This window comes from Phaethon aethereus (assembly GCF_964289735.1).
Source record: "Phaethon aethereus genome assembly, chromosome: 7".
NCBI classification, from domain to species: Eukaryota; Metazoa; Chordata; class Aves; order Phaethontiformes; family Phaethontidae; genus Phaethon; species Phaethon aethereus.
In genome coordinates this window covers 9,265,704-9,287,574 of record NC_138583.1, presented here as the reverse complement: position 1 = coordinate 9,287,574, position 21,871 = coordinate 9,265,704, and the positions used below count along the sequence as shown (strand labels likewise).

Genomic DNA, 21,871 nt, shown 5'->3' with positions numbered 1-21,871 from the left:
AAATATTCAGGCAAGTAGGGACAGGAGACTGTCGGAGTTATCTGTGTTGTCGTGTATTATGCCATAGCAAACAAAAATTTCAAAATATTAAATGACCATTCCATTGCATCACTAAGTAAATCTCTCTGTAGGGATATATAAAAACAATACAAAGAAACATTGTACAGAGAATGTACAAGAAAAAATAATGTTTTCTCTAATTTAATTTTCCAGACATTTTTTACTTTATTCTCAGACAGCTCTGCATTTAATAGCTGAATTTAATATTAACTTTTTTGTCCACTTTGAGGTATAGGCCTCTGATAAAAGAGAAGATTTTAATTATTGGTTCACTTTTCTAGATCTTGAGGCACTTAGGATTTGCTATTTGCACCAAATAGCACCAAGTACCGATAATTCTTTTTGTTAGGCAGGAAGGACTTTCATCATTCCCCTCGTCAAGCGCAAACAAAATCCCTAAACTTACCATCAAGGCCACTGAATTTGAATAGTTGCTAATGGACATTATTTCATGCTGACTCTGACTGCGATGTTACTGATAGCCATGAAAAAGTATTAAGAAGAGTTGTGTCTGTTGCAGATCCATGTTACGGAGTTGTGTTTCTTAGTGGTTTTCTTTGTTGTTGTTTGTTTTTCTTTCTCTACAGTCTGTGATTGTAAAAAGTGTTGAACGAAATGCCTTAAATATGTATGAGGCACGGAAATGTCTGCTGGGACTTGAAAGTAGTGGAATTACCATAGCATCAAATCCCTCTGCTGTCTCCTGCCCTGTTGGTCTGTCTTGCCCTGGTTTGGATATCTTGTCCTCAGCAGGACTAGGACTCACTGGGCTTGGTATGCATTCTGTCCTATATATATCTTTATTATTTTTTAGAGATACGTATTTATTTGAAATGTAATTCACTTGCACTAGAAAAAAGGACCAGATGTGTGTTTTTCATAAGGAATCGTGTTAAACCATTAGAGAATTCCAGAAGTGTCTGGCCTTTCAAGGGCTTGTTGTTGCAAAACTTCCTCCAAGGCTTTCCTAATGAGCCGTGTGACTGATTCTGTAGAGTATCTTCCGGAAGCTCGCAAGCCACTCGTCTGAAGGTGAAAGGGAGGGAAATACAGGTGAAGTAGGACAGTGTTTTTGCAACCGACAGAAGAATCTTTCAAATATAATTTAGGAGAGAAATGTGTAAGATTTCTATTGTAATGTAATTTTATAAAAATGCATAATCCAGAATCGAATTACCATTATATTTTCAAGCTCTGCAAATAGTCTTATTATCAGAAATGTATAGCAAAACAAGCAGTCCCAGAAGAATTTGGTGAAAAATTCTGACACTGATTCTTGAAACTCTTGAGTTTTCATGTAACTACCATGCTCCGTTGCGACCTGCCATCCAGGAGAGCTGCGTAGTTCCATGTCAGATGCTTCCTTGGGGGTCACGTGGCGGCAAGTGTTTGTGCCATTTGATTGCGGTTTTTAATGCTGCTTCTGTTACCATTCTTGTCATGGCTGCACTTCGGAGTCCTTTTTTTTTTTTCACCTCTGTAGAGTGTAATGCTGAACTGCTTTGTGAACGCTCTTACATGAAGAGCATAAGAAGAGAATAAGCAGTGCATTTGGGGGAGGGTTTGCAGTCAGTATTGAAGATGCAAAAAGGAACTGAATAGTTCTTAGTGTGGAAGTAGTGGCTCATTTGTATGAGCTTCTGAGAAAAAGGTTATTGTCTGAAATGAGAGGAAGGTTGTGAAAGCGCAGTTGCTTTCTTTTTCTCTAAGTGATGCTTCTTTGAAACAAAGTGGCAGACGCAAGGGAGGGCATACAAGGGGATGGTGGGGCTGAGAAGCAGCCAGTGCAGACTCTTTGTTCTGACCATAGTTGGGGTCCAGCAGAAGGACGTAAAAGGTGCTCCAGTTATTCTTGGATATATGATTCCCAGTTTAAGAAAAAGCATTCTTAATGTGCTCTGTGCATCGAATTAACAGCAGGTTTAATGTTAAAATTTGTTTGTAAAATACATGCTGGTGCAATTTAGGAGGGGGTTGTTTGTTTTTAATTGGTACTGTTTGTGACAATTTTTTCTGTAATTCTTAGCTAAATATTCACTTGATTAATTTTTTGCAGGCCTTTTAGGTCCAACAGCCCTGTCAGTCAACACCTCAACTGCTCCAAACTCCCTGTTAAATGCCCTGAATAGCTCTGTGAGTCCCTTGCAGAGTCCAAGTTCAGGCACGCCTAGTCCCACGCTATGGGCAACATCTCTTGCTAACACAAATGCCACAGGTTAGTAGAAGTTAAAAGTGAATTAAATGAACTGTGCAACAGTAAGTCATTAGAATGACTATTGAAAAGTCCAGAATTGTTTATTCTTTAGAACCTTAAAAATTCTTAAATTTATCTTAATGCAGAGTCATAAATACCCAAACTTAAAGTTATAACTTGATATCAACTTAGGGCATGGTGTCACATGCAACGTTTTCATCTGTTTTACATAGCAAACTATGTTCGCCTACAAAGTAACGGTTAGATAAAGCTTTACCTTTTTGGCATGCAATTCTAACGGAAACTTGTTTAGTGATGTATCAAAGGTAAATAAAGAGAGAGATTTAGATAAAGTATGATAATGCCTGAGAAAGTTAAATGAGCAGCTTAATCAGAACACGACCAAATTTTGTTACAGGTTTTTCTGCTATTCCACACCTAATGATACCATCTACTGCCCAAGCAACCTTAACTAGTATTCTGTTGTCTGGAGTACCTAATTATAGTCAAAACACTCCATCTCCACCACCAGGCTTGACTCCTGTTGAAGTCCATGTTAATGGCATGCAATCAGAGAATAAAAAAGGCTCACCTTCGTTAAATGGTCATGTAAAGGTATGTGATATCTTTAGAAAATCAGATCTGTTCATAATAAACCTCTGCTAAGAAAAGCTGAAAGAGAAAACTTACTATATTAGTAGATTCTTAAAGCTACTAAGTTTAGAACAGTCATATCTTCAAAATATAAGTTAAAGATTGAAAAATGGAACATTCAAACATATTGTTGTCCTATATAAGGAATTAATTCCTTGTTCTCCTGCACAGATAGAAAAGACAAATTCTTTCAATATTTCCTTAAGCATAACAATCACTTTAGTGATTTTTTGACCATTATTTCAGACCTCAAATATCAAGTATGCTGCATTGTCTGCCGCATCACTAGGAGAAAATGTGTTGAGCACAAACCACAGTGATCCAGTAAGGCAAACAAGTACTCATGGTGCCTCAGAACAAGTAGCTGCCAAGTCAAATAGTGCAGAAGGTAAGATTCTGACATTTTATTCTTTTGTCTGGTAGTGTTTGTGTGGTCTGTGTACAGTTCATGAAGCAAAAATGTAAACATATTGCCTGTGCATTGGTTTCGCAGTCATATTGAGGGAAAATACTACTGGATCTCCCAGATATGTTGTCAAAGAAAGTAAATAGAAGTTGTAGTATCGTAGCTGCATCGTTGATAGAAACACCTTAAGTCAACATAAATGCGCTTGTAACATTTTACTTATTCCCTGAGTGCAGAGGGAAATAACCTATGAAAATTACAGCAGCTTAACTTCATTGCTTAAAACAATCTCTGCTGGTTTAAACGCTGTTGTATTTTTGCTTTTTAGTGAAAGGAAAGAATTAATGCCTTTGAGAAGGTTATTGCAGAAAAATACGTGTAGATCAAACCTAGATGACACTGGCAAACAGAACTTACTTGCATGTTTCATAACAACATTTCGGTTATGCTGCCTTTTAGAAGCTAAAGGAACTAATGAACTGTTCCTGTCATTCTTGGAGGGAGGGAAAGCCAGTTCCACTTCAGCTTAAGCAAATATGTGTGAAGGTCTTGTTTTCCTCGCAAACACTGAGGAACAAGGAGATGCTCTTTTATTAAGGGTTGTGGTCGTTTGAAATGCTGATTTGAATAAAAGGTACATTGCCAAATTAAGGTGACAAATATTTGTAAAAATACATTCTGAAGATGTTTGAACATTAAGTGGGGAGCTTTCATTCCAGCAAAAGTTATTTGAGCACTTGACAAGGTTTATTAAAACCAGACATAAAATCAAATTTGTTTGAAATACTCAGTCACTTCTGATTGTCAGTCTCCAGATTTAATATTAACTAATACTACTGAAAATACTTTTTTTAAGAAAGAAAATACTTAGTGCATTGACTACATATGTGGATACTAACACCTTTTTTGTGCCTTTAAACTTACATTTCTGACTTCATAACCTTGACCAAGAAATTATCCCTGAAAACTACAGTAATTATGTAAGAAGGAAGACCAGGTTTTGTTCTATAGTTGTCATTCCTGCAGTAAGTTCACTAGAGCATAAGAGGATTCTTGTTTTAACTATTCTCTTTCTTGACCTTGCAGGTTGCAATGATGCTTTTGTAGAAGTGGGCATGCCAAGAAGTCCGTCCCATTCAGCAAATACCAGTGATCTAAAGCAGATGATGAGCTCTTCCAAACAGGCCTGTGCCAAGAGACAAACGGTTGAATTACTGCAAGGCACCAAAAACTCTCACTTACAGTAAGTTATATGTACAAATACAGATTAATGGAACTTTTGCCATGCAAAAATATGTAACATGTTTTTGTAGGTAGAAGGGGTGGTTCAGTCAGAAGATACTCAAAGAGCTGATTGAAATTGGGCTTGATTTTTAATCACATTGGACGTTAATATATCCCTCAGTTTGTCTAATAATTGCAAACTTTGAAAGCTTTTTTCAAACCCAAGAAAAATACTTAGGTTGTTCAAAAAGTAAATGCCTTTCCTCTCCCACAAAAGAGTGGGGATTTTTTTCAGAGGAACTTTCACCACCTATTTGTAAAGGATACATTTTTGCATTTTCCTTTTTTTTTATTGATTGCTTTAAGAACAATTCCTAACTGAGAGCCTTTTTCCTTTTGTGTGTAGCTGAGGCTGTTTTCTCCTTAGAAAAAAGATATTCAGGTTATAAAATCATGTTCTTAAACACTTGTCTCAATGATTTTTTTTGTTTGCTTGTTTATTTTAGTGAGCCAGCAATGAGAAAGGCTCTTTGAATCATAGTATGTCTTGGCAATGCAGGTTTTGTGCTTAACGCAATGTTTTGTCTGATCTACTTTAAGTAGTGTTTTCACCATTCCTTGTGGGAACTGTTTATTGTCACTCTTTTGAGATACATATTTTCTCTTACCTCATTTATTTACACTGTTAAAGCTGTAATATGTTTTTCATTAATTGTGCTCTCATAGTTTAGAAATCCTGCTAACCAGACTCAGTTGTTTGTATGTCACTCAGTTGTGCATGTGTCTCATTCTTTTTCTTGAGGATGTAGTGCTCACAGTTTCCTTGGGGCATTTTTCTGGGGTAGTCTACAGCATCTAAAACATTATCACTTTGCTTTGAAGAGTTTATACTCTTACAGAGTAGGCATAAAATGTGGCTTGTTTTTAGAAAGAAAAGATTACATGAAGAGGTGCTTTGGCATGTAGGACTGCAATTCTTGAAGCTTTAAAAGCAAGTAGACCCACGTTAGTTTTATTAGTCGCTATTATGCATCTCTCTTTATCCTGCTACTCTCAATGTGTTAGAACTGCAGAGCTGCTGGCCTGAGCGAGGCTAAACGGTATGAAGTCACACTGTGTAGGGGCTGCATGTGATAATTCCCTATACCAGGCAGCTCAAATCTGAATCTATAAAATGTGGCTGGTTAAACCACGACGTTATGCCTCATACTTGGTAATAGCAGCAAAACATGCTTTGTTTCACTGACACAGGAACAAGTAAAGGAAAGCTGAGACTTTGGAAATACCGCTAGAAACGCTGAGGTGTTTGTGTACTGGCATTTCATGAATTTTGCTGCCAAACTTCTCAGGCTAAAACTCAATTATCAAAATTGCATTGAATGTTCACTGCTTGTGAAAAAAGACTGGAGTTAATACCGACTTTGCTCCCACAGTACCACAGAAAGGCTGCTCTCAGATGCAGAGTTAAGTGCTTCTGAAAGTCCCATGGCTGATAAAAAGGCTCCTGGAAGTGAGCGGGCAGCAGAGCGAGCAGCAGCTGCCCAGAACTCTGAAAGAGCACGTTTAGCTCCACAGCCATCATATGTAAACATGCAGGTACGTTTCCCTGAATAACCCAAATCTAGTGCAAAACTTGATAATTGCAAAGTGAAATTACCACCGAATGCAAATGTGACTGTTGACCAGTGGACTGACTTGCCATTACCATTTCAATAAAAGCATTTCCCAGCAAAGTCATTAACTCTTTCAAGTGAAGAGTGGGTTGTCAACTAAAAGTCTTGTAGACAAAAAAGCACTTATGCTTTTGTTGAATAAGAAAAATTTAAGTACAGAATAAATGGCATGGCTATACTAGTCTGCACAAGCATCATTTGTGTGTAAAACATCTTATATTGTTTCTTTGAGAAGAGAGAATTATATATACACAAAAGACATTTTACAACTTTTCATAAGCAGTGTCAACACGATTTTTTTCTGTAGCTTCAGGTTCATATACAGGGGGACTTACTGGAGTAACTACGCTGGTTTTGCTTTACGAATATGGATATGTACATCTCTCTCTGGGGAGATTTGCAATAACATGGAAGTAGTTTATAGTCTAGCAGTAGGCTGTAGTTAAACAAGTAGGAACAGTACAAGGAAAAAAAGAGTGTGTGTACAGATCCTAAGTCAAACTACTGTTTGTAGTAACAGAGTAGTTTTCAGTACAGAGCTATCTGTGGGCACAACTAGACTGCGTGGAGCACTAGCACAAGTTAAGGTTAGTATTTTTGCAGCCCTTTTGCTTATCAGAGCTCTAGTGATTTCAAGTAGTGAATTTAATGTTTCAGGCTAAGTACTGCTTTTTTGTACTTCTATGTGTATATTTAGACTTGCTAATCCATAATTCAAAGAAGCATAACTTACTTTACCAGGGGTATTTAAACATCAAATCTTCCATTGTCATAGGTAGTACGAAGACAAGGTTTTTTTAGTTCTCTCAAAACTTAGGTTATTTTCCTTTCAGAAGACGAATACATGGAGAAGAACTAAACTTGAAAGATTATTATTGAAAATAACTGGTGCCTAGATTTGCCATCTAAGATATATATTATCTTTTTTTGTACTGTTCAGGAATGTTTTAAATGCTAAGGACAAGTGATTAAGGAAGAGAAACTATGCTTGAAAAAATGTCATATTTAAAAAAAAAAAAATCTGCCTAAACAGTTTCAAATACTGCTGCAGCCTCACTCAAATGGGTATCACATAGTTATTTAAAATCTTTGTTGTCTTTGTTTGAGTGAATGCTTTAAGTAACTAAGGCTCTAACTGGACTGCTGTCAAATTATTGTGCAGTACTTCAGGTTTCTCCTAGATGTATTCACTGGCCACTTTCAAAACCTTTCTTTTTACAAAGACCTGAGTACTAGAATGATATTTAATTAGAATGGCAATTAAGCTATCTTCTGCATGTTTGATTTTTAGGCATTTGACTATGAACAGAAGAAGCTACTAGCAACCAAAGGTATGTGGATAAACAGTGACTTCTGAAAAGTCTGTTAGTACACAGCTGAAAGAATTTTCTGAAGTTTCTGTTCTGTAACTTGATTTTTTTAATCAGATTTAAAGCTGATAGTGAAACATCTGTATATTAGTTTTCATGTTCCAAAAATTTGTTAATACCAAAATGGTATAAAATACAGTATAAACAACTTGCAGATGGGCTGTTCTCTGTGTGAGTATATCCATATGCAAGTAATCCATGTTGTTTTCAGAGACCTCACAGCTGTAATAATTGATTTTATTTGCATGCAAATTAAACTTTAATATGTTTGTCATTGGCAAAGTTGCTTCTTACTTCAGGGATAAATTAAGTTACAAAATTGATAAGGGACTTAACCATATCTTTGACCCTATTTAAAAATAAACCAAATACCTCCACAACAAAAGAAAACAAGAAACCCTTCTTTTTGAAAGAAATCTGATTCTTTTGGCTTCCCTGCAGCCCCACGGGGTTTAACCATCTTTTGACAGAGTAAGTTACCTTAAGAAAGGGTAGGATTCAAGCTGTGTATCAAGTGGAGGTGTTGAGAAATTACCATTTGGTGGGTTGAAGTCTACCAGCATACATGCCTTGAGAGTTACCCTCTCGATACCTTTAGTAAAGTTGAGATTTACTAATTTGTCTCTGCATTTTTTTTTTCCAGCTATGTTAAAGAAGCCGGTTGTAACAGAAGTGAGAACTCCAACAAATACGTGGAGTGGTTTGGGGTTCTCTAAATCTATGCCTGCAGAAACTATCAAGGAGCTAAGAAGAGCAAATCATGTATCGTACAAGCCGTCTATGACAACTACATATGAGGTACAAAAAAACTATACTGTAATGGAAATATTATTTCTAGTGAATGATACAGTTATTTCTCTTGAGAAATGTCTATAACTTTTGTAAAAAGAAGTCTTGCAGATAGGATTTTTAGCTTTCCTCTTAGGGTTCCAAATATTTTTTTTATTGTCAAAAATGTTTCTTACGTAAATATTAAGGCATATGGAATACATTCAGCCCGACACACAAAATTATATCTGCTTTATAAACCTTACTCAAGCTTTATAGAAGTCTGCTCCTGAAAATATATTTGTTTAAAGAAACTTAACAAAAAAAACTTATGGGACCAAATGTCTCAATAATTGTAGACAATTGGTAGAAATTTTGTAACCTAATTAAAACAATGTGTATATAACAGATAAACTATATAATATGCATCACTGCATGGTGGAGCAGAATGTTAGAACAAGAAATGGCTGCAGCTCATCTTATCTTTGACAAAGCTTTAGGACAAAGTTTAGGTAGAACTTACTTTATTTGCACTATTCATTTGCTGGGCCCAGAAATGTCCCAGGGAGAGGCAGCCATAGGGTCCAGCAAGTCTCTTCAGAGTCCTGCCATAGGAATCTTGTAGGGAATTTATGTTCCTTTCTTTTCAATGGTGTTCTGAATTTGCTTTTTAGTGTGTTTCCTTGCTGTAATCCTTCACAACTTCCATAGAGGCACATTTTTCTTTATTTCTGTCCTCCTTATAGAAAATGTAGATGGTATGCTTCTTCAGGACTGGGACTTCATACAACTTTTCTCTAGGATATGCCTATCTTTTAACGGAAAAGAAAAACTCAGCTGTGGTTAAAGTGTGCCTTGGTGTTCCCCACTTGACACGTGAACTTTTTGTGCCACTGAACTACATGTAATAGGTCAGGATAGATGTAATGAGCTTGCAGTAGTAACTAGGGGGAGAGAAAAGGCTACAACCAAAATCTGTGAATTTTTTTTACATGCTTTTCTATACTGATTGAGTTGGGGTGGGGTTTTCCCCCAAACTGTGATGCACTGCTGAAAGCCTCTAAGCAGGCGTGTCATTCTAACAAAGAACACTATCATAGTCACTCGGAGTCTGCCCGTGTGCAAACCACAGGCTTAGCTCTTCCCAGTGAAATGATAGTGTGTTAGGACTCCTGTTTCCATTTTTTAGTATGAGCTATTGTGGAAACATCTGGGGAAGCTAAAAAAAAAAAAACACCTGGATTCTTTATATCCTTTTTCTATTTAGCAGTCTTCAACATCGTTAGTATTAGAGGCAGGGCTGCCACACCTCCTCCAGGTGTGTGCACGTTTGAGAGTCGTGTGCTGGTCTTTGAACAGACGTAGTAGTGTTGTTATAGTCAAATGTCTGAGAATTTAATTAGTAAAGTAAGCTCACCAACCGTATTTCATCTTCATTGTGATATTTTACTGCACATTCAGTTTTCCAAAAACATTGGATGACATCACTTTTACTTCACAACTCTTAGCCATCACTATGATCTAACGTAATGTAGAGGTCCTCTCTCCTTGCTTTTCTGTAAGACTTGAAGTCCGTTCCTGCTGTTCTTCATTTGTTGAGTCATAGTAATCATAGCTCGCACCTTCCTGATTTTGCCAGTGACAAGGAGCTTTTGCCTTTTTTTCCTTCAGCGGTGTCAGCTTTCCTGAATAGTAGAAATGATTGCTGCCTCCTAAGTTACGCTGTTCAGTTGGAATTTGATGCATGTGTATAGAATTAAATTGCTCATTGGTTCCACAATTTTTAGTTCATGTAAGTGTGTGGTATCAATAATGACCATCTTCTTTGGGGTACATCCCCACCCAATGCCATAGTTAACTGCTTTCGGGGAATACTGTTGCCTTATAACGTTCTGACCCACGGTGAAGAGAGTTGATGGTTAGTACTTTACAGGAATATGAAGATCTACTAAAAAAAAAAAAATAGAATTGCAAATTCACAAATCATTGCAGTATTGTTCTTGTATACCATATTGTTGTCAAGGTTTGTGTACTTGATCCACTTATCTTCAGATAGTTGTTATGTTCCCTTCCCCATGAAGGGATGTAATAGACTGCTCTGCCTAGAATTCGTGTGGGAATTTGATACCACGGAACGTTTTGGAAACAAACTTGGAAATACTGAGCAATTTATTTTGAAGCATGGTCTTTAAATAACTTCTGCTTAAAATCTGTGAACTGCATAAGTTTAAAGTACACCTGCTGTTTTTGTGTCCGGTTTGCAATTTGACTATTGATCAACTGCCAAAAGAATTTTTTTTTTTAACTCAGCTGCTTTATATAAAACATCTGAGTCACAATAAAACTTCTGTTTTCTACCCAAATTTTCTTTTTTTGGTTTGCAGGGTTCATCGATGTCTCTTTCCCGGTCCAACAGTCGGGAGCACCTGGGAAGTGGCAGTGAATCTGATAACTGGAGAGACCGTAATGGGCTTGGACCCACAGCTCATAATGAATTTGTCTCCTCAATTGGCAGCCCCAAACGGAAACAAAATAAATCAGGTTAATTTCTTAAAATCTGATTAAAAAATAATCATATTGATATCAATTAGTATTTTTAATATAAATGTTTCATGACATCACAAGGAATTTAAAACACCAGCACCTGTAAAGTGAACTTATTTTACAAATTGAAAAGGGAAAGCATATGCAAGGTTGTGTAACATGATATAGGAATAATGGTCCAAAAGGAAAACTTTTAAGGAATTTTTTTTAAATGGAAGACATTCTTGCTGGAAGCTCTTTGCTGTCTTGGAAGGGGTTTTTCAAGGTGTACTGAAAATGGACCTATATAAAACCTTATTTCTAGACTAAAATTGTTCTGCTCTGTTACCAATGCAACAACAACAGCCAGCTCTTTATTGGGCTATTTGCTTACTGGTGAAGAAGTCATAATCTGTGCTGATCTTGAATTTTAAAGCATGAGTCTCTTTATGGTAATAAAATAAGACTGACCATATGTTTGGCATGACCTAGCACATGATTTTAAGCTCTGGTTTCTGTGGATACAGGCTGTAAATTTTTTCATTACTTTTTAAACAATGTTTAAAACTTAGAAATTAAAACTTCAATTAAACTCTTTGAAATTTCTTTTTTTTAACTTAATATATGCCTTTCTGAAAGAGTGAAAAATGGAGGTAGAGACTACTGACCTGTACTAACTAACTGCATTATGGGGAAATAACTACTATGGCTGTTTTTACTTTTTTTTGTAACATTTTTCTTATAAAGGTGAATAAAACCTAAATTCCAGATTAACTGCAAAGTACACATATGGTAAAAGTTGGACATCTTAAGAAAAGATAGCTTCAATTAGAGAAAATATTCATGGTTGGTATACTTGTAATGATTTATAATGTTTTAAAGCATATAAGTTCTACTGTGGATCACTGCATACCGTATTCTATCTACTCCCAGAACAAAAGAGATGAAAAGTTTATCTTTGAAATCAAGCCATTGATGTTTCCAAGTTAATTGGACAAAAATGGAAGCTCTAGGTTTATGAAAATCAATAAGGATTAAAAATGTATTTACATATGCATTAGAAAAAAATTTAAAACATGAATACATTGGCAGTGGGGGAAACTGTTCTATAGCAGCTGTAGCTTTCCCAGAGAATGAAATGTGTGGAGGAAGGATGAAAGAAATAGTTGCGAGTTGGCTGGACAAATGTATTTACCTTAATGTATAGGTGCTAACGTACTATAGCTACGGAGTACTAAAATATTTTGTCTTTGTTTTTAAGATATGCTTCCTGACTGCACCAGGATGAAGTATTTCTTAATATTCAGTTTTCAATAGATGACCTTGCATCATGTCTCCTGAGTGTAGGATCAGGAATTCGGTTGGGTATTTTTAGTGTTACCTTACTCTGAAAGTGAAGAAATTGAGGCACCACCTTTTTTTAAAGTCTTAAAAAAAATTAGGTACAGCTTCATTTGTCAAACAGTGTTCACATTTTCAACATTGAGTGGCTTCCTGTATTTTAAAACTCTTTTTCCAAAATGGAGCTGAGGTTGATGGAAATCCTCCGAGCTCCGTAAATCCGATCCCAAATGCTTCTAACTAGTCTGTGACCAGAAAATAAGAAACGTAGCATAGCCCGTTGTGAAAAATGGTGGTTTTCACGTACTGTTGGCATTCTATAGTGGAGGCCATAGCATAAGTCTTTGCAGCAATCTTAATTTTACTCCCCTGGGAAGGATCCTTTGTGTCCTGCAAGCCTCTCATGCATTCACTGTTACTCTTTCCTGTGTTTATAACAAGGGAGGGAGCACTCACATGGCCCCACGTACACAGATGCCTGAGGCACTGCCTGGGAGCTATCCTTTTCTGCGCTGCATGAGGAAAAATAACTAGGAACTACGTGATTACATACTGTCACTGTGGACACACAGAGGAAAGGGATTGCACCGCTAAGTCAGTGTTCTTGGGTTTTTTAAGAACCTCAACCTAGAAACTTTTTTAAAGATAGACCTTTTAGGAATGTAACTTAAAATTTTGTAGGGAGTGTATTTCCAGTTTTAGTCATTTATAAAACTATTGCATTTATTTTTTGTCTGTATTGTACTAAAAATAATAGCCAAATCATGTGGCTACTAGGAAGTTCCTTTACCAGCAGTTGTTCCAGCGTGGTTTTTTCCCAATCCAGACCAAAAAGGGCTGGTTGCATTTCTGTGCAATGGTGTTTTCTAGAATATTCACTGGAGAAGAGGAGAGAGCTTAAGAGGAAGAAAAAGCAATGGGGTCTTGCAGCTCTTTCCCCTGTATGAGTTCCTGACTTGTATCCATGTGACAGTTTGTATAATGTGATTGTATTCTTTCTATAGAAAGCAAACACTGGAACTTAAATAACAACAAATTTTCTTTATGCTGTTCATTCTCTCAGACCCCTGAGAGCCTTTTTTTGCTGTATAATAAAGATTTAAGTATTTCATTAATTTAATTATCTAATTGACTACAATGTTGATATGACAGAAGATTGTGTACTTCCGTGATGTGACTAAAAAGTGCACATCTTCCCTTTCAGCTGAACACTATCTCAGTAGCAGTAATTACATGGACTGCATTTCCTCGCTGATAGGAAGCAATGGCTGTAACCTGAACAGTTTGTTTAAGGGATCTGATCTGCCTGAGCTGTTCAGCAAACTTGGTTTGGGCAAATACACAGACGTATTCCAACAGCAAGAGGTCAGTATTCCTTTGAAAGACACCTATGTGTTTGTAGCATGTTTTCCAGCAGTAGTTGTTCTGTCTCTTGACCAAAGCCACTAAGAAATCTGGCTTGGTGACAGGATTTTCGTGAGCTGTTCTTTCAAAGCTCTATCATACGTCTTTCAATTTCTAGATAGCCGGTCTGGACGTGAGTACTGTTTTGTCCTGCACCTTTGACTTATACTTAACAAAGAATTAAACTAGGTGGTGGTTGGTTTTGTTTGTTTTTTTCATTCAAGGAAGTTTAAGCCTTGGCTCTTACTTGTAAACTAGGGTGCTAACTAGAGTTTAATAGCTTTCAGTCAACTTCATGTATAGGTTGTGGAAATCTGGCCTGCATTCAGTAGTAATGTCTTGTCTCATCTGATGCTGGGGTCACGTTTATTCATCCCTTGCCTCTTCCCCTGTGTGCCAGTTGACTTCCTTTGATCCAGTCCCAACAGGGACATAGGACCAGCCATCTCTGAGCTTTCCACCTCCACACCATCTGATCTCAGTTTACTCCAAGTAGTAGTATTTCATATCCGTAGAGTACTGTATAGGTAGACTCAACTTGGTTATCTGCGGATGGTTTATTCTGGTGACAGATTTAACCGTGTCACAAAAGTACAGTAAGCCCAGCTGCAGGACTTGCTGGCTTAGACATAGAGCCCCTGAACTTGTCCTGAAGGCACTGTAGCTGCATGTGGGAAGTTGTGTGTGTCGCACCGCTGGAATTGGGTGTACTAGAGAGCAAAACAGATGTCCATGCTGGTTGTGTCAGTACCTCATGTGGTACAGGGGAAGGATCACAGTTGGACTCAGAGTCTTCCTGTGTTTTGGACCCATGTGTCCACATCTTTATCAGCAATGAGGTCTGCACCAGTTGCTGGTCTTGGATTTGCACCTGCATGTTTTCTCCTAATAGACTACACAAAGTGAGGTTTTGCACAAATTGCCATGTCACTAAGATGACTATGTATGTGTTCTTAAAGAAGAAACTTCAAGAGGACCTTCCATTCATGTTGCATAAGTTGCTCTGGTGTGCCAATATTTAGCTTTGCTCTGGTGTGCCAATATTTAGCTTTGCTCTGGTGTGCCAATATTTAGCTTCAGGTTTGCTTCCACAAGAGGAAAACTGCACACACTGGGGGCACGTTGAAGTGTGTACTGCACTATTCCAAGGGTAGACATGAGGCAAATTTGTGCCTTCTCCTATGCACGAGGTCACTCACGTGCTCACAGAATTGTCCTGGGTCCAGTGAAGTGGACAGCTGCTGTCTTAGCCTGGGGGCAGCTGGGTCTGGTGCGTTTCCTAACAGCATTTCTGTCTCTCTCTAATCATGCTGCTGAAGTGCTGTGGGGGAATTTTATTCCTGTGCATTACTGCACAAAAGCACTTAGAAACTGGCTGCACCTGAGCTAATGAACCCTTCTTGGATTGCAAAACACTGGCAGGCATGGTGTAGACACCAGCATGGGTTTGCCTGCAACTGGTCTGGAAGGGGCAAGGTCAATCCTCAATCTGAGTGAATAAATCCAGCTGTGCCTCAATTAATTCTGTGTACAGTTCCTCAGGTTTATCTCCTCTATACTCTCCTGCATGTTCCATAATGCCCGTATTCAGTCGCTAATCCTTTCCTGTTATCTTAGCCACTCTCCTAAAAAGGAGAGATGGCCGTATTGGTTTCTAACACTAAAGATGGCTTTTGTTTGACAGGTAGGTTTTTGTTTTGGCTTTTCTTGCCTCAAGAGTTGCTGATTAGGTGTGAGATGAACCAAATAGTTCGGCGAAAGTGAAAACTAAACAATTTCCCACTACGTTTCTGTGAATTGTATTGAGAGCAAAAAACCCACAATGTACATGGTTGCACACACTTTGGAATGCTATGAAATACTCAGTGCTTTCGCTAAATGTGTCACCAGTAGTTGGGCAATTACCCTCTGCTAACCTACTGTAGTCTGAAGCACCTACCGCATCTACAGACATACATACCTGGCTATTCCCAAGGATATTGTAGCAATCATGGTACATACTCAAAATCTCAAGAGTCGCAAATAAATGAGAGAAATTGATCTTCTGTGCTTTTTTAAAACTGCTCACTTTTTAGTTAATCCATCAGAAATGCAGAACAGCGAATTCAGCAACTGTGTGAAGAAGCCCTTGGAAAGCAATGATTGCTGTTTACACATGAAGAATAGGTTGTCAAAGTACCTGTAAAATGCAGTAGGAAAAAAATTCTGAAGCTATTCTGAATCACAGTTATGGCTTAATACTTTTGAGGAGAGATTTTTTTTTTGCATAATTTTCCTGTTTCTTTTTAATTTAGATTGATCTGCAGACATTCCTTACTCTTACTGATCAAGATTTGAAAGAGTTAGGAATTACCACTTTCGGTGCCAGAAGAAAAATGCTGCTTGCAATCTCAGGTAAATAACACAGATTATCATTTGTTGATTTTAAGTATTGTTTGTGGTGTTCTCACTTGAGTTCTGTGTTTATAGTTGACAAAACATCTTGGAAAGATGGAAAAGAAAGAATCTAGTCCACAGAGGTCATACTGGCTTGCCCCTCATCAGAAGGCACTTAAAAGCAGGCTTTATAGAGCTTTCACATTACCGAATAAGATTTCAGTTGTATAGTCCTCTGTCCCCTTGTAAAACTGGAGCTTGGTAGAATGTTTGTTTCACAGCAGATCGTGAACTTTGTTTTATGCCCCAAAACTGTGCTCCTAGAAGCTCTGGGGTCACAGTCTCTGCAGAGTCTGAATAGCATTACATACTGGTCAAAACTGGCATTTTCAGCCTTTTTGGTTCCCTGTCCTTCACTTTATTTTTTTAGCAGAGTAGTCACCCCACTCGGAAAAACTGCCTGGGTTTTGGTGGGCTTTGTTTTGGATTTGGGATGTTGTTTTGGGGTTTTTTTTTTTTGTTGTTGGTTGGGTTTTTTCCAAAGCCAGTTGTTTCTGTAAAATGTGTAGGTTTGAAAACAAACATGTAACTCTTGGAATTTTTACAGCCCAGTTTAATTAAAGGGTTGTCTTGTACCCAACATGTGGAAAGATGAAGGCCAAATATAATTTCTTACAGTGTGCTGTAGTATATAATGCATAACTAGCATGAAATTTTGTATTGCATTGTCTAGGCAGTTAATCTGTATCAGAGGAAGAGTTTTCTTCAGGTGCTTCATTGTAACACTAGATCGTTTTTCTCCTGATTGCATCTCTTCCACTGATGCCATTGTGAATGGGGTTTTTATGAACTGAAAATGGTGGTATAAAGAGGGAAAAAATGCAATGTACTTAGTTCAATAGCAGTCATGAAAATCTGTGCAATCTTTCAGTGATTTGTATCTATCATGGCATTTGTTTACAAGAATAGAAATGTGGGGAAAGGAAAAGTATTTGGATGAGCATTTCCTAGGACAAGCTTAGGGTACATGTTTGAGAGATGAGCATCTGTTTTTTCTAAAGGTCCTTATTAAAATAGTGCTTCAGTGTTGTGCTTAAAATAAAGACTTGTGTGTTGAGAAATGATCAAGTTGCTGATAAGCTTTTCTGTTGTCTCCGTTTACATTGCATGGTTGTGCTGCAGCCGTACATTCTGTGTGCATGTACCTTCAGGAAGATTACAGCCTTTGAGTGTTGCAACAGAACCTTTTTAAAGTGTTTCAGCTATGTCAATTTGATCTAAATCAATACTGCAAAATATATCTGCTCCACACTGCATCAGTGCCAATTAAGAATTGCACCAAACATACTCCTGCATCCCGAGCAGCCTCTGAGTCCTAACCTGGCACTCTTATTATCCTGTTGAGCTGTTAGATTGAATGAGTACCTCGCGGACATTTTCAGTTCATACTGTTCTGTCCAAAATATTTTGTTTGCTTAAGTAGGAGTTTTGCTTTTGGTTTAGATCAAAATACTAAAATTAATTTCTGATGAGAGGTTTTTTGTGTGTGTGTGACCTTTATAGAACTGAATAAAAACCGAAGAAAGCTCTTTGACCCATCAAACATACGTGCCTCATTCCTGGAAGGTGGAGCGAGTGGAAGACTGCCGCGTCAGTATCATTCGGACATTGCTAGTGTCAGCGGTCGCTGGTAGCAGTAAGTTGTGGCTCAGAAAGTCAGCTGTAAAGATGGACATGGCAATCCTGTGGACAGCCTTCACTGCACACCACCCTCTGCACTTTGGGAGTTTGGGTGTCAAGGACCAAAGCATTTTGTATGCACAATACTGTGCCAAAAAAAAGAGGAAACACATTTTGTCTGTTGTCTTTCAAAACACCAAATGTGGGTTACGTTTTACTCGTGTAGATTGGACAGAATTTGCAATAATAATAATAATATAGGGTTCTTTGTTTAGTATTTTATTACCTATAACTATAATGTATGCACTGAATTTTTACTTTGTTGAATGAAGGAAGAATGAAAAGCTGGGATGCCAGAGAGCATAGATTTTGGTTTTTATCAAGATGGATTTTTCTGGTACTGCTTAAAATAATTATTGAGGTCTTTCTGCACTTTACATGTTCTGATTTCTTGTCCTGTGGAAATTTATTTCTCTCTTTCATTTCCGTATCAATTTTTATATTGGCACTAATCAAATTTTTTTCAGGTGTTCCTGCGTTAAATCACATCTCACTATAATGGTACTAGAAACTGGTTCTTAGGCAGATTTTTTCCCTTTCTCTGTCTCCCTAGTGTAGTTATCTGATGAGATTGTTCCAAAATCAAGCCACTTGGTAGTGGACCAGTCCTATTACGCTCTTACAAAGCAGTCGTAATTCTGCTTGCAATAATACTCACTCACTTTAACAGATGCAATGAAAGACCAAAATGGACCTTGCAATATTAACCCTTTGCAGTCATCATATTTAAATGCTGCCTGTTATGCTAAAACTGTTTTTAATGGTTGTTTCAAAGCAAAGGGCTATTTTTAGTACCCTGCAACTAAAGGACACTTATTTATATCAGACTTTTATTTTTAGACTCTATACACCTACAATACGTAACAGATTAAACTGATCTACTGCAGATTTATGGTAGAGAACGAAAGGCATTCATCAAACTAGAGCTCTGGGCTGTCAGTTTGATTAAACAGACAACTAATCTAATTTGACAAGACAGCACTGTTGCCATTTAATAAATGACGCCTATTACTTACATGACTATGCATGCAGCAGTTAAGCGACCTACATGAAATAGGTGTAATAGCATCTGTTTTGTTGAATCTAGATGTGTCATTGTCAGCTGCAGAAGTGTTTAAAACTCTGGAGATGAACTATTTCTGAAACAAGTTATGTTCAACAGAAGGAGTCCATATTATAAGTGGCTAGAGCTAACTATTGCATTCTTATACTGTGAAAGTCCAAATAATTTGGCAATATTATTCCTCTGTCTTTACAGATGTCTTGTTATGGGTTTACGAAGGGTTCTGATATAATGAAGGAATTCATAAAGTGCCTCTTTCTGCAATGCAATATGAAGTTTCCAAGCGTTAATTTGTTGAAAAGCATTCCCATAAGAAATATTGTGAGTTACCTCTACTGTAATGTATTATTTATGTTCAGTGTACAAGCCTTTTGAGATGGACATAAACCACTGTCGAGTGCTCTTAACAGAAGGCATTAGAATAACATTTACAGTAGTTGGTTTTTATGCAAAAATGGGTGAGAAATAGTTTTGACACTTTTCATGGATAATTCTTTTAAGGTGAGAATACAAAATGTTGTATAGAGAAATTTGCACACACAAAGGGAATTTAAAGAAATTTATTACTTGTGGGCATAGATGATCAAGCAATAATATAACGTCTTATTGCGGTTAGCAAAAAATAACTGCTCAGTACTCATTTCAGCCATATCTACTTAATGATGTATAGCTGAGTGACTTCCCCTGTAGATCAAGTAGCAGTTAGCTTCCTCTGGTTTTAAAATTGTACTAGAGATCTGAATGGATAAAACTTCATCTTGTACACAGGCAGTTGATCACATCAAAGTTACTGTGCTCAAATGCCAAAAGTCAATATCCACATATCTGAGATATTTGTGTGTATGTGTGTTACACGGGCAAGAGCAACTTCATGGAAGGCCTCGTGGAAGCCACAATTTGTAATTCTAAAACTATTTACACTTGTCCTTACTTCTAAGCATGTAGATAGTTCCATTCACATGGACTACTTATGTGCTTACAGGTAAGCTGTCATTTAAATGTTTGCATTTGCAAGACCAGTGTTTGCAAATCGAATTGTATTCAGTTACGTTAATTTTATAAAATATTTTAATGAAATAAGTATTCAACAGCACTTTGTACAGAACTTTCTGCAACCCCTTCTTGCTTATTTTGCCTAAACTTAAAAGTATCAAAAAACCTCTGCACTCCTAGATTTTTTTAGTCTTTCGTAAGTACATACTATGTATCTAGACAGTACTATACTCAAAAACTGATTTTATTACAGTATTAAGTTGATGTGGTCTTTTGCTGAGCAGTGCTTATATCATCTACACCAAAGTGAAGAATTTCCCATTAACAACATTATTTTTCAATAGGGCTTCACACAAAAAGAAGAACACACTGGAAGAAAAAAATTTCTCACTTATTTTGATTCCACAAAGGGAATATAACAGTACAGTGTACCATATTGTTAGTGTTATATTATGCACAAATATTTGACTTGCTACATAAAAATGTTAGTTTTAAATCTGTGCCTTAATAGTGACCAGTTATCTGTAAATATAGAGCAGATACAGATTGTATTTTTGTGGGTTGTGTCCTTTTAGTGATTTTTTTTTTTAAAATAAAAGATGAAATTAAAACATTAAAAATGGGAATTTTCAAAAGTAATCAATGTTGCATAAAATAAATTTCTATAACTCCCTTGTATTCTGATTGGTTAATGAAGTATTTTTTATATAGACCCAGTTCCAGGGATGCTTGCTTGTTAATAAAATATAAAAAGCAGTATTTGACATAATTGCAACACGTTTCTTTCACACGATAATGCACCATGTGTTTTACTGTTCTTTTTATATCACATACAGTGTGTTTGTCTGCCTCTTAAATGACAATGCTTTTTTGAGATGCCTCTCTTTAAAAATGAATATGAAAGGAGTTAAATTAGCTCAGGTTCAGTTCATAGCAGGTTTTAATGGTTTGCCTTTCACATGAGTTTTATTCTTTCTTTTGTCTTCGCATTTTAATGACTATATTTTGGTGTAGTTAGCAGGACGGCTGTATGTATTTCATGATGGTCATTATACTATCACTTCCTTATTGTTTTTTTTCCACTTCTGTACTGGATTCTCTATTTCGGATGCTGGCCACGCAACCAGTCAGAATCTAGCGAGAGGCCTAGCTTTCACACTGAGGTAACATGTCCATAATGTTACATCAGTCTTGTCTGTTTGCTTGACATGTAGTGATACAAGCTTAATATTACTTACCTCACACAGTGCATTCAGGCATTTCATTATTCCAGTCTACTGTGTTTTCTTTGTTAACTATTTTACACACACAGGTCTCCACTTAACTTTTTCCTGGCTCACTGACTTTTTATAAATCTGAGTTACTTTTCTGAATACCTACTGGGAGTTGCGGATGTGGCAACAAGTCTGGGAAGGGGACAGATGAACAAGCTTGTGTTGAGGACAGCTGAAGGGTATGGTGCTGAGTACCAACTCACAAGGCACTGGCATAAACTATGTGGAAATCGCACAGGCAGGTGGACTTGCAAATTGCAGTGTCTCTGGTGCCTGAGCAACACTGAACTACAAAGTCTGAAACATGATAGTTTCCTTTGTGGACCATTTATTTGGGAGTACTGCTTCTAATGGACCATCATTTGGCTTCAGTCCGCAGAGTGGTAACGATGGCGTGGGAAAGAGGAGGAACAGCGATGGAGCGTCAGAGGTAGACGGCCGCTCTCCTTGCAGTGCGAGCAGTGTTCCCAGCAGCTGGCACGGCACGGCATGGACGGGATTGCTTCCTGAACAGAGAGGCTTCACTGTCCAGATGCTCATCACCTGTCTCTGCCACCAGTCTACCAGAAGAGCAAAACTGGTGATTTCCAGTCTGAGGAGGAAGATGTCTACTAAGAAATGTTGCCAATACACAAGAGAAGAGAGGTGGATTTGCCAAGCTGTGTAAAGGTTAACTGTCCTTACCGTTTGACCCCACACCAATCAAACCCTTGGTGGAGGAGGCTTATTTTGCCAAAGCCCTGGAAAACACGGTTACAAAAGGTGTATGAGTACTGCTGCAGGCCGGTCAGGAAAGGTGTGGTAGGCA

At 37.4% G+C, this 21,871-nt stretch overlaps 1 protein-coding gene across 1 annotated transcript in view; it reads left to right on the top strand.

Moving 5' to 3' along the window:
- The window catches only part of BICC1 (BicC family RNA binding protein 1), a gene marked incomplete at its 3' end in the record, with an annotated part of 112,783 nt that extends 95,096 nt beyond the window's left edge, over positions 1–17,687 (top strand). Inside the window, exons 10-21 of the mRNA XM_082002208.1 lie at positions 648–834; positions 2,117–2,275; positions 2,673–2,869; positions 3,155–3,296; positions 4,401–4,557; positions 5,972–6,134; positions 7,503–7,542; positions 8,225–8,379; positions 10,734–10,890; positions 13,418–13,578; positions 15,912–16,011; positions 17,557–17,687. Coding sequence (XP_081858334.1) covers positions 648–834; positions 2,117–2,275; positions 2,673–2,869; positions 3,155–3,296; positions 4,401–4,557; positions 5,972–6,134; positions 7,503–7,542; positions 8,225–8,379; positions 10,734–10,890; positions 13,418–13,578; positions 15,912–16,011; positions 17,557–17,687 — 1,749 coding nt within the window. The remainder of the gene's footprint in view (positions 1–647; positions 835–2,116; positions 2,276–2,672; positions 2,870–3,154; positions 3,297–4,400; positions 4,558–5,971; positions 6,135–7,502; positions 7,543–8,224; positions 8,380–10,733; positions 10,891–13,417; positions 13,579–15,911; positions 16,012–17,556) is intronic.
- Between the last annotated feature and the right edge of the window lie 4,184 nt (positions 17,688–21,871).